The sequence below is a fragment of the Lotus japonicus genome, chromosome 3 (assembly GCF_012489685.1).
Source record: "Lotus japonicus ecotype B-129 chromosome 3, LjGifu_v1.2".
NCBI lineage: Eukaryota > Viridiplantae > Streptophyta > Magnoliopsida > Fabales > Fabaceae > Lotus > Lotus japonicus.
In genome coordinates, this window is record NC_080043.1 from 70,161,972 (window position 1) to 70,172,935 (window position 10,964).

General features: G+C 34.3%; 1 protein-coding gene across 1 annotated transcript; it reads right to left on the reverse strand.

Annotated features, from left to right (window-relative positions):
* Nucleotides 1–8,307: 8,307 nt before the first annotated feature.
* Nucleotides 8,308–10,305, reverse strand: LOC130742439 (ubiquitin-conjugating enzyme E2-17 kDa-like). The gene is made up of 5 exons (XM_057594548.1): nucleotides 10,249–10,305; nucleotides 10,004–10,073; nucleotides 9,670–9,797; nucleotides 9,153–9,257; nucleotides 8,308–8,616 (listed from the first exon to the last, which is right to left on the reverse strand). Exons 2-5 carry the CDS (start codon nucleotides 10,071–10,073, stop codon nucleotides 8,473–8,475), a joined length of 447 nt encoding a protein of 148 aa, XP_057450531.1. The 5' UTR covers nucleotides 10,249–10,305; the 3' UTR covers nucleotides 8,308–8,472.
* Nucleotides 10,306–10,964: the final 659 nt, after the last annotated feature.

A 10,964-nucleotide genomic window follows, 5' to 3' on the forward strand; every position in this document is an offset into this window, starting at 1 on the left:
CTGGAATTTGTTTCTGATTCAAGTTTGTAAATTAGTTGATTTCGTTCATGTTTCTAGAATTTGTTTACGTTTTTTATTTGCCTATTCTGTTTGATCATTCTTTCCCTCTTTTTTCTTAACTGCAATCAGTCTTTGAAGGAAAGAGAGAATATGATATTTTATTAAACAAAGAAGCAGATAGAAAGTTAAGCAACGTTGCTTATTTAAGCAACGTTCCTTAACTTTAGAGCATAAGCAACGTCATGTCATCACTCTCCAACCATAGCAAAAAATAAGCAACGTTGCTTATTTTCTCCAACCAGGTTAAGCAACTTGCGTTGGAGTTGCTCTAAGGTCCCCATGCACATTTCACTCTAGTGGTTGAGATCCTATTTTATTTTTGACTGGACCCAAAGTGCCCAATATATTTATTATATTTAATATATTTAAATTATTTATTTCCATCCTTATTTTTCACTTTGGTTTTGGTATTGAAGGAGAGAAAAAAAAATTTATTTTATTTAAGATCCCAGATTTGAGAGTGCATGAGCTAAGGCACGGATCTTAGCAAAAATTAAGATTTCATGTCATGTATGATGGCTCAAATGGTGGGATTTAATAAGATACAGATCTTATTTTAAGATCCGGATCTTATTTTAAGATCCCAAAATAAGAACTCTATTAGAAATGCTCTGATGAGTTTTTTTCTTTTCATTTCTTGCTATCATGAAAGGTGCAGAGGAATCTTCTTTCTTCTCTAACTGTCCCTAAGTTCTTCTCTTGTGCACACTTCACAACCTTTTCCAATTGGAGCTAGAATTTGTTTTGCTCTCATCATTAACATTTTTGGCTGCTTGTATTTGACCATATCACCTTCTTCAGCAAGGTAAGGACCGAAGTCCAAAGCTTCAACAAAAAGGACCAGCATGTTAGAGAAAAAAAAATGAAAGGGCTGAGCTCTCTCTGAACCCAACTTGAGATTGTGGTGTTGGTTTTAATAGTACCCATCTTTTATACAACCAAAACTAACTCACCTGATATTGTGTGGTCGACATTCTACTATGTCTTTTTTTGAGTTTTAATACATTTACACTTCATTTTCTCTTCTATCTCATTTTTATTCATTTTTCATATTTCTCTACATTTTATTTCAGGGGTTGTCTAAATGACTCATGGTGAAATTAAGGTTATATCACTCATTGCTTAGTTGTTCCAATTATATTGTCACATGTGTCACTATATTATCCATCTCACTTTTTATTTTTTATTTTCATAATATTTATTTTATTAACTAATTGAATTGCACAATAGCCCTACCAATTTAGATAATAGCTTAGTACTCCTTTTCTATAAAAAAAAACCCAATCCCCTTTCTTTTACGTTCTTCCCTTCGCCGGCGCCACTTGTACTATTGTCATGCGTGAATTGTCTAAATCGGGCAAGGCAAAAGATCTGTTAGAATTACTCGCAAATGTTGATAGTGGGCAACAATCTTGACATGGAAGCATATTATATCCTTATTAGTAGCATGAGTAAGCAAAACCTTGTAAAGGAATGTGTTTTGTTGTTCAGTATAATGGTCAATCAAGGTCTCATACCTGATCAAGACAAATTATATTGGTCAATCAAGGTGGTGGTGACAGGTAAATTACTCGATCTATGCCGGCGCCGGCGAAGGGAATTAAGAACGTGAAAGAAGGGGGATTGGGGATTTTTTTTTTTTAAAAAAGGAGTACTAAGCTATTATCTAAATTGGTAGGGCTATTGTGCAATTCAATTAATTAATAAAATAAATATGACGAAAATAAAAAATAAAAAGTGAGGTGGATAATATAGTGACACGTGTGACAATATAATTGGAACAACTAAGCAATGAGTGATATAACCCTAATTTCACCATGGGTCATTTAAACAACCCATTTACTTCACATCAAAGTATATCACTCATTTTTCTTTGAACTTCATATTGCGCCAAAAAACACCAAGTTCACACACCACAGCAAATGCAGAGCTGCAAGCATATCTTCATCATCTCTTACAATGATCAAAGGCTCAGTATAATTTCCGCTGCCACATTTTTTACCTCATGCTTCTCCCACATGCATTGAAACCCGGCCCCCGCTGAGCCTTGAGCCTCAAGCCCTCAACAACAACCACTTCCGCTGTCTATGCTTTACCCAGATCAAATGATTTGTAGTCGTTGTATGAGAACTGCTTGGTGTAATTAGATTGAATTTCTCCATAAAAAATCTTTGCGCTCATTCTAACAAAAAAACTCTTTGCATCTCTCCTCTTCACTTTTGAACTTCAACAACACTTTATCTGCACCTAATATTTGACTGTGTGTTAGAAGTTCCACATTGACTAGAGATAGAGCATAGATAACCTTTATAAAGGTAGTGCAAACCTCAACTCTTGAGCTAGCTTTTGAGTTGAGTTAGGCCTCCTTAATTCTAATATTGTGATCAAGCGAATGTAGTTATTGATTAGGAAGTTTTGAATTATCTCAACACTTTTGGACTGGACGGGTGAGATGGAGATTGTGTCATGTCAATCAAGCACTTATTCCCCCTTCATACTTTAGAAGTGAGTCTTGTGGACTAGTAGACTTGGTAGGAGTGATCAGACCTACTCGTCCAGATGCCTTTATAACGCCATTACTGATGGAGGATCAAGATGTTTGGGGCAATTCAATATTTGGCGAGCGATTCCTTATCTAGCGAGTAACTCTTAGATCCGATGAACAACTCTATTTAGCGAGCAACTCACAATCAGGTGAGTCAACTCACTTCCAACGAGCCATGAGCCGCTACATCTTCATCATGCGGGCGTCGAGCGATCTCTTCCATATGTGGGTGATCCCACATTGTTAATGTATATTAGTCGTCTTTTACGGCAATTCATGTATTGATAATTTATGTATTTATCAATCACGATACGTGAGCAGTCCATTATACTTTAGGCCCAAATTATCTTGGGCTTATACCTTTGCGATATTTAAAATTAGGTTTGCACTTTTATTCCTTGAAAATTAAAGGTAAATAACATCATCTTGTAATTAACATGTTCACCATCATAATGAAATAGTTAGGTTTTGACTTCCTCCCATAATCGTAATATAATCAGGTTCACTAGGTGAACAACTTTGCACCCCATATAGTGAAGCCATTGTCGTCTTGTCCAACCATCTCTTATCCTCCTCCGAGGGCAGTAAATAAACCTGAAATCATTCACTTCACTGGTATGTTTTTCTGTTTTGGTCACTCACTTATTAGTCCTAACTTTTAAATTCTGATTAACACCTCCCTAATAGTCTTTCGCATTCTCCTCTTACAATGTTACTATTATTGATCTCGCGCCATGCACGGATGGAATAAGAGTACTATGTCGGCATATAATCGACATTTTCATAATTCCTCCCTCAATTTTTTTTTAAAAAAAAACCTATTTAAGTTTTTTTTCTAATCCTAGTTACATTTTAATTCTTTCTTTTTTCTAATTTTTTATTCTTTGAATCAATAAGCTAAAGTTCTTTTAATCTTTAGATGTATACACGAAAACATAAAATACAAATTTTTGAGTTAATTTCCAAATCAATCTTTTAAAACTATTCGATATCAATTTTTTTTTATGGCATATTTGATATTATATTCAATTTTTTTAAATTTTGTTATATAAAAATAACCATAATCATTAAAAAAAAACTTTGTCAGCATACATCTTAATGGTAGGTAGAAAAGTCAGAATTGACTTTTATTAGTTATTCTAGTGTCATTAAAAACTGTTAAATGTTAAATTAATACCGTAGTTATTTTCGAAAAAGTCACAATTGATTTTTGTTAATTATTCTAAGAGAAAAAGGAAAATACACCGTCAGTGTAAACTTTTTTTACACAGACGTCCAATTGTTTTCCGCCACATCAGAAACTATAATTGTAATTTAATTAAAATAAATGAAGAATATAAGTATTTATCCCACGTGGCATGCAATAATTGGATGACGGTGTAAAACTTCTTTACACCGACAGTGCAATCCATTAAACTCTTATTCTGATGTCATTAATAACTATTAAATGTAATATTAATACATTAATTATTTTTGAAAACCTGAAATTATTTAGTATTTAAATTACTAAAAAATCAGAAATTATAAATATGACATCATCTACCTACAAATTATAGTATGAAAGAGAAAGCTTATGAAGAAAGACATATAATTATAGCTTAGGATTTATTTTTTCAATAGGTTAAGGTGTTTAGACACTTAATTGAATAATTTGCAGGGGAAAAATGCTTATGAAATAAATAGCTTATGAAGAATGCTTATATATGCAAATTCACGCTTGATTTCTAGCGGATTTGATCATTGGAAGTGTGAGACCCCGAATTTAATTCAAGGCATTATAGTCTTTTTGAGGGCTATTATTATTATTATTATTATTATTATTATTATTATTATTATTATTAAATAAATAGTGCTTGAATTAGAGAAATATTGGTTGCTTTGTTTGATTATCTTTTTGGGTTAGTTTATTAGGGGACAAGTAAAGGAAAAAATATATATATAGAAGTTTCTGGTTATGTATCCGATATGGTCAGTTTTAGATGCTTCAGTTTATCTGTTGAGTTGTTGTTAAATAAATAGAAACGTAATATTTTTTAATCATTAAAAAAAATTGGTTTCAGATAAAAGAAATAAAGTTGCTTTTAAATTTGAAAGTTAGTTTCAGTACTTGAGAGGGAGTGAGCTAATCAAAGGACTAGATATAGTTTGTTAAAAAAAACAAAAACAAAAACAAAAGGATAAGATTTTTAAAAAAAGAAGACGCAATCGAGTTGTCGCTGAACTGTGCAAAAGGTTGTTGTTGATGAGAGTTTGTTTCTTTTTATTATTTTTCTTTTGGTTATAAATAGCCCTCTTTTCTTTGGAAAAATTCATCTGTTGTTTCTTCTTTTCTCTGGAAATTAAGTTCAGAACGTACATGCGAATAATTTCTGTAATACTACTTGAATTTTTGCTGTTGGATATGTAAACATGCCAATAACCTTTCATTTTTCAAATCATTTTCGTACATATAGTCTTATTATTATACACTATACCTTAGTTTGTAAAATATATTGTTTCATGTCTAATTATGTGAACTCTCTCATTGAACTCATTCTGGAAATGTATGTATTTCAAAGTTTTAGAGTTTTAGTGGTTTTCTTTTTCCTGGTATTGTATTATGTTAAAGCATATCCATGGTATATACAAAAAAAATAATCATGTGAACTAGGTACTAGCTAGATGTGTCATTACCTCATGAAACCATTATAAACATGGCAAACTATTGAGAATCTATCTCTTCCATTTGTTTGATTGTGGTGTTCAAATTGACACTTCGACACATGATAAACAATCATTATTTTGCATCTGATTGACTAGCAAATAAGAAATTTTGCATTCCCTGCTATTCAAACGCCTGGTTTCTTTTTGTAATCTATTGTGATACTCTTTGCTCACGCCAGAAATCTCACAATCATGACTCTGATTTTCTTGCAGTCTTTTCGAATTTTAAATTCTAGCACTCTAGCAAACAAGTAATTCTGCATACACTGGGATCAGTGGTCTAAGCGTGTTGCTGCCATGAGGAAACGATTATTGTGTAGCTGCTGGTAGATTTAGCCTTACTTCTCTGAAGGAAACTTGTGGGTCGTTCTGTGTTTGATTTAATTCCTGATTTTTTTTTCATGAATTATTATTTCCTTGTGATACTTCCCTCTTAATTGTCGATGTATGCTTCCTGCCATGATAAAGTGTTAAGATAAATTGGATCCTACTTCTTAGATAGACTTGCAAAATTCTCTATTTGGTTTTAATATTTGGAACGGTAGGTGCATAGTATGATTGAAGTGGCAATGTGGTGGCAGTTGTCCCATATGACTGTCCCGCTCCTGTGTGATGTTTGAACCGGTTGTTGGTAGTTTGCATATAGTTTTTAGGAACTGATCCCTAATTCGCTAACTTTTGTTGTAAATTTATTTACTTGAGTTTTGTTAATTGACATATTTTGCAGTTTTTCTTTGGATATCTTAGTTCGAGGTTCTAGACTTGATTTCACTGCTTGTATGGGCACTAACCCTTTCTTGGTTTTTGTTTATTTGGGCGTTTACCGCCATTAGATAAAGACAATGTCTTACTGCGTGAAGTATAATCTCTTCAGATTCACCAAACACGTGGGAAGTGAACCACGACACGCGCATGACAACTTATCGTGGTTCTTTCGCAGTCACTACCGACATCGCTCTTCGGACTGCCATACCGGGAGTTGGAGTTCTCTTTACCCCACCGGATGAACCCTAGGAGGAAGCAATTGCTGACCACATGGTGGTGTTCATCTTGTGGGGGTAAGGAGAACTCCAGCTCCTCGATATGGTAGTCCGAATAGCAACGTCCTTCAGCGGTGACAGTAGTGATTGCGAAAGAACCACAGTAAGTTGCCATGCACGTGTCGTGGTTCACTTCCCACGCGTCTAGTGAATCCTTATGAAAGAGGTTATAGTTCACGCGGTAAAACATCGTCTTTATCTAATGGCGGTAGGCACCTAAATAAACAAAACATCAAATAAGAGAGGGTTAGTGCCCATACATGAATAAAAAAATGAAATCAAGCCTAAAACCTTGGAAAAAGATATGGAAAGAAAGAACTGCACAATAGTGTCAGATAACCAAACCCAATTAAATAAATTTATAACAAAAGTTACTCACTTAGGGGTCATCCCTAAGAAATATATGCAACTACCAACAACCGATTCAAACGCCACACAATGGGGGTGGGACAATCATATGAGACAACTGTCATCACATTTCCAATTCAATCAGGACGTCAACACATCCTGTAATCAACCCTGGTATGCACCTGCCTTGTTTCCAAATTTTAAAACCCAATAGAGAATTTGCAGGTCTCTTTCAATCTCAAGGAGTAGGATCCAATTTATCAACAATTTATCATGGTAGGAAACATACATAGACAATTAAAAGGCAGAAGTATCATAGTTGTCTCATATGATTGTCCCGCCCCTATGCGTGGCGTTTAAACCGGTTGTTGGTAGTTTGCATATAGTTCTTAGGAACTAATCAATTATTAACTAACTTTTGTTGTAAATGTATTTACTTGGGTTTGGTTATCTCACATATTGTCTAGTTCTTTCTTTCGATATCTTATTCCAAGGTTCTAGACTTGATTTCACTATTTTATTCATGTATGGACACTAACCCTCTCTTGTTTGATGCTTGTTTACTTGGACGCCAACCACCTTTAGATAAAGAAGATGTCTTACCTCGTGAAGTATAACCTCTTCCATAAGGATTCACCAAACGCGTGGGAAGTGAACCACGACACGCGCATGGCAACTTACTGTGGTTCTTTCGACGTCCCTCTTCGGACTACCATATCGGGGAGGGAGTTATCTTTACCCCACTGGATGAACTCTAGGAGGAAGCACCTTCTGACCAAATGGCAGACTTGTCCGAGGAGAAGGAGTCGGTGGAAGAATCTATCGCAGAGATGGTGGAGAGACTGATCAACGAGAAGTTGGAACCGTTTGGGAAGCAGTTGCGCAATTTCTTCCTCAAGAATTTGGCTTCTCGTCAAAACTGAAGTACGCTGAAGTTGATGGCGACGTTATGTTTTATTTCGTTTAGTTGGTTGTTTTTTTTTAGCACGGTTTGAGTGCTAAGTACAATCCTTAATTATTTGTTAGATTTCAGTTTGGACCTATTTATTTGCTTAAGAAAATATTTTTTCTAATGGTTATTAAATTTGAAAAGTATTTTGGATGAATGAGTTTTGAGATGTCTTATAAAGTTCAGTTCGGTTACTAATTGATATGGAATAAAATCCTAAGAGAGAGCAAAGAAGCTCAAGGGTATTATTCTGGTAATAGAGTGAACATGGATTATACACCCCATTATATAGTTGGAGAACCAAATATCCTAGTCATAGATACATTACTAAGTTGACTAGGCTACATGAATAGGGGAAATCAAGGCGAAAAATAAGTTGGAGGGCTCTGGAGTGTTGACCATCATGGATATTTTTCCCCTTGATTTCCTCCCCTATTCATGTAGCCTAGTCAACTTAGTAATGTATCTATGATTAAGATTTTTGGTTCACCAACTATATAATAGAGATCCTATGATGTATAATTCATGTTAACTCTATTACCAGAATAATACTCTTGACTAGAATTTTATTCCAGAACACCAATGTAACCCCTAACATGTGGGGCGTTACAGAGAAACAACATAACAAACTATGCAAAACAGTGGAGAAACAACCGGTCATCAATTAGATTTTACATTCATAAGCTTAACATCGTAAAGTGCCGCACCACTATTTCAATACTACAAATCATAGAAACACAAGTTTCTTATATTCATGACAATTCAACCTTATTTATTCACAGCTATGCCATGGAATATGCAAAATACACGTGCACATGAACAAGTAATTAACCCATGGCATATTTCTGGGTCCACAGCTGTGCAGTGCTCTCATACTTGGCCCTATCAGTCTTGTACATATGAGCAATCTCAGGCACCAGAGGATCCTCTGGGTTGGGGTCTGTCAGCAAAGAGCATATAGAAAGGAGGATCTGCAAAATGCCATATTTCGAACTTCTCAAGAGGAAATCTCAATGATCTAGACTAATCTTTTAGGTAAATTAAAGAGCACAAATGTTTATCACTTTCAGGGGATCTGATAGGAAGAAAATTCTACCATGAGACTAAACTCTAGCAGAGCAAAATAATTCCATTAAAAAAACAGAAATAAAACTGATCTCAATTTTCTTGGTACCTTTTCTTATTCATCAACATTAGAATTTATAGTTAGAGTACAAAACCTTGTTTATTGTTATAAGTCATTGAGTAGGATTTGATTAATAGCAATTTGTTATCTCTGCATTGAATTTGTTTTTGTTGCATATGGGTATTTATCCTTCAGTATTTTATTTTCCATCAATCCATAGTGCATATTTAAAAATTCTTTAAGAATTGGTTCTAATGACAAAATAAATTTGGGGAGAAGCTCTTGTGAATAACTTTTGGGTGCTAGAATATTTTTGAAGGAAAGAAAGGTTCATAGTAGAAAATTAAGTAAATTTTCAAAAAGAAGAAACTAACATGTTACCTTGGATATTGTGAGGGCCGGGCTCCACTGGTCTTTGAGAATGTCAAGGCAAATACTACCATTGTTGCTAATGTTGGGGTGGAAAACCTTTGTGCGGAAGGCAACCTGAACATCATGATAAATAATTCATACAAATCTCTCTTGCAATTTTCATATCTGTAAGTTAGTGCCCAAATCCAATCAACAAAGTAAATAGGAAACTTTGAAACAATTATATCTCTATAAGCCTTGAACATACTATGTTATGAACTCCTAGCTAGTCTCTTAAGCTTGAAAAGCAACCAACTAAGCAAATGGGAATGAAGATTGAAATCTTAGATTAGATATCTCAATGATTTTCAAAAGCATTATAAAAAAGTATTCACAAAAACACAAGCAACACATAAAGCAGACATCAAAGCCCGTTTAAATACGGTTTAAAGAATATTTATTGAAGTTTCTCTACTAAAAGATGAAATAGATAAATTTTAATAAGTGATCTTTGATCCGCATCCAAATAAACTTTAAGATTGTTTACCTTGGGTGGTTTGAAAGGGTAATCTGGAGGGAAGCGAATTGATGCAAGAAACACGCCACCAGCAAATGGGCTATCTGCAGGGCCCATAATTGTAGCTTGCCAATTGAACATGTCATTAGCAACTGGTCCTGAACATTGGAATCTCAAGTTATACATTGCTATTGTTTCAAAGTTTCTCCAAGTAAGAAAACTAAAATACCAAGTGTATCATTTGGTGAGTGGTTCAAATCTAATTTTTTTCGGAAACATCTTTGTTTTTCTTAGTAATAGAAGTCCTGACTAATAGAAATGAAAAATTCTCTTGCACATATGATAAAAAGAGCATAGCACATACCAGCACTGCAAGAACCAGGAGGATCTGTTAGTATGTCCTTCAACTCCTTGCTAATCCTTTTGGTGGCCATCTGATCAAGTCACTTTTGTTATTGCACAATCTCACCATAAATGTATTGAGTAAATAGCTTATAGTTAAATCCATTCAGCATTCATGAAGATATATATCAAAGTTTTGGTTGAAATTAGATAAGAATTTCTGAAATAAATTTGTAAAGCAAAAAATATAGAGAGCACTTTACTGACCTTTGGCTTGTTTTCTCTTTTCAAGGTTTAGGTGATGAACAGTTTATTCAAAATGAACAATTTATAGAGGAAAAGGAGAGAAATTATATTTGTGTACGTGTCCGACTCGCTTCATATTCTGAAACTTGGTGCTCTGCGACAGTGACTCCTTCACACACTATAGTTACCTGTCAGCACGCCCTGAATAAAATATTTTTCTTTAATTTTCATTAATCAATTATCTCCTTTAGCATTTGCAAATTATTGCATTTCTCATTTAGTATGATATATTATTCATCAATCAATTCAGAATTCAAAAAGAAAAAAAAAATATCAAATGAATCAGCAAGGTAACAAAACATGAAGAGTGGCTCACTAACCTCATGATTGTCTTCTCTTATCAAGGTTTAGGAGTTTATAGAGTTCACTAAAATGAACAATTTATGGAGGAGAAAAGAGACGTGGTATATGTGTACGTGTCAGAATACACTTCATAGATTGAAACCTGGTGCTCTCCCTCAACGACTCCTCATTACTCTATGGTTATCTGTCTGGTTGCTATGTATGCCCAAATAAAATGTTTCTTCAATTTTCAGGGAAATAAAGACGTGTTATCTATGTGTGCGTGTCAGAACACACTCCATATTTTGAAACATGGTTCTCTCCAGCCAGTGGTTACTTGGATGTTAGCTACGCCCGAATATAACTTTTCTTCAATCTTCAATAACCTCATGAAG

Bases quoted from the DNA above. Each gene is read 5' to 3' on its own strand.
- LOC130742439 (XM_057594548.1), bottom strand. From the start codon at position 10,073: ATGGCCACCAAAAGGATTAGCAAGGAGTTGAAGGACATACTAACAGAT. The intron at 9,798-10,003 runs GTATGTGCTATG...TCCAATGTTCAG, and splicing joins TCCTGGTTCTTGCAGTGCTG to GACCAGTTGCTAATGACATG. The intron at 9,258-9,669 runs GTAAACAATCTT...CATGATGTTCAG, and splicing joins ACCCTTTCAAACCACCCAAG to GTTGCCTTCCGCACAAAGGT.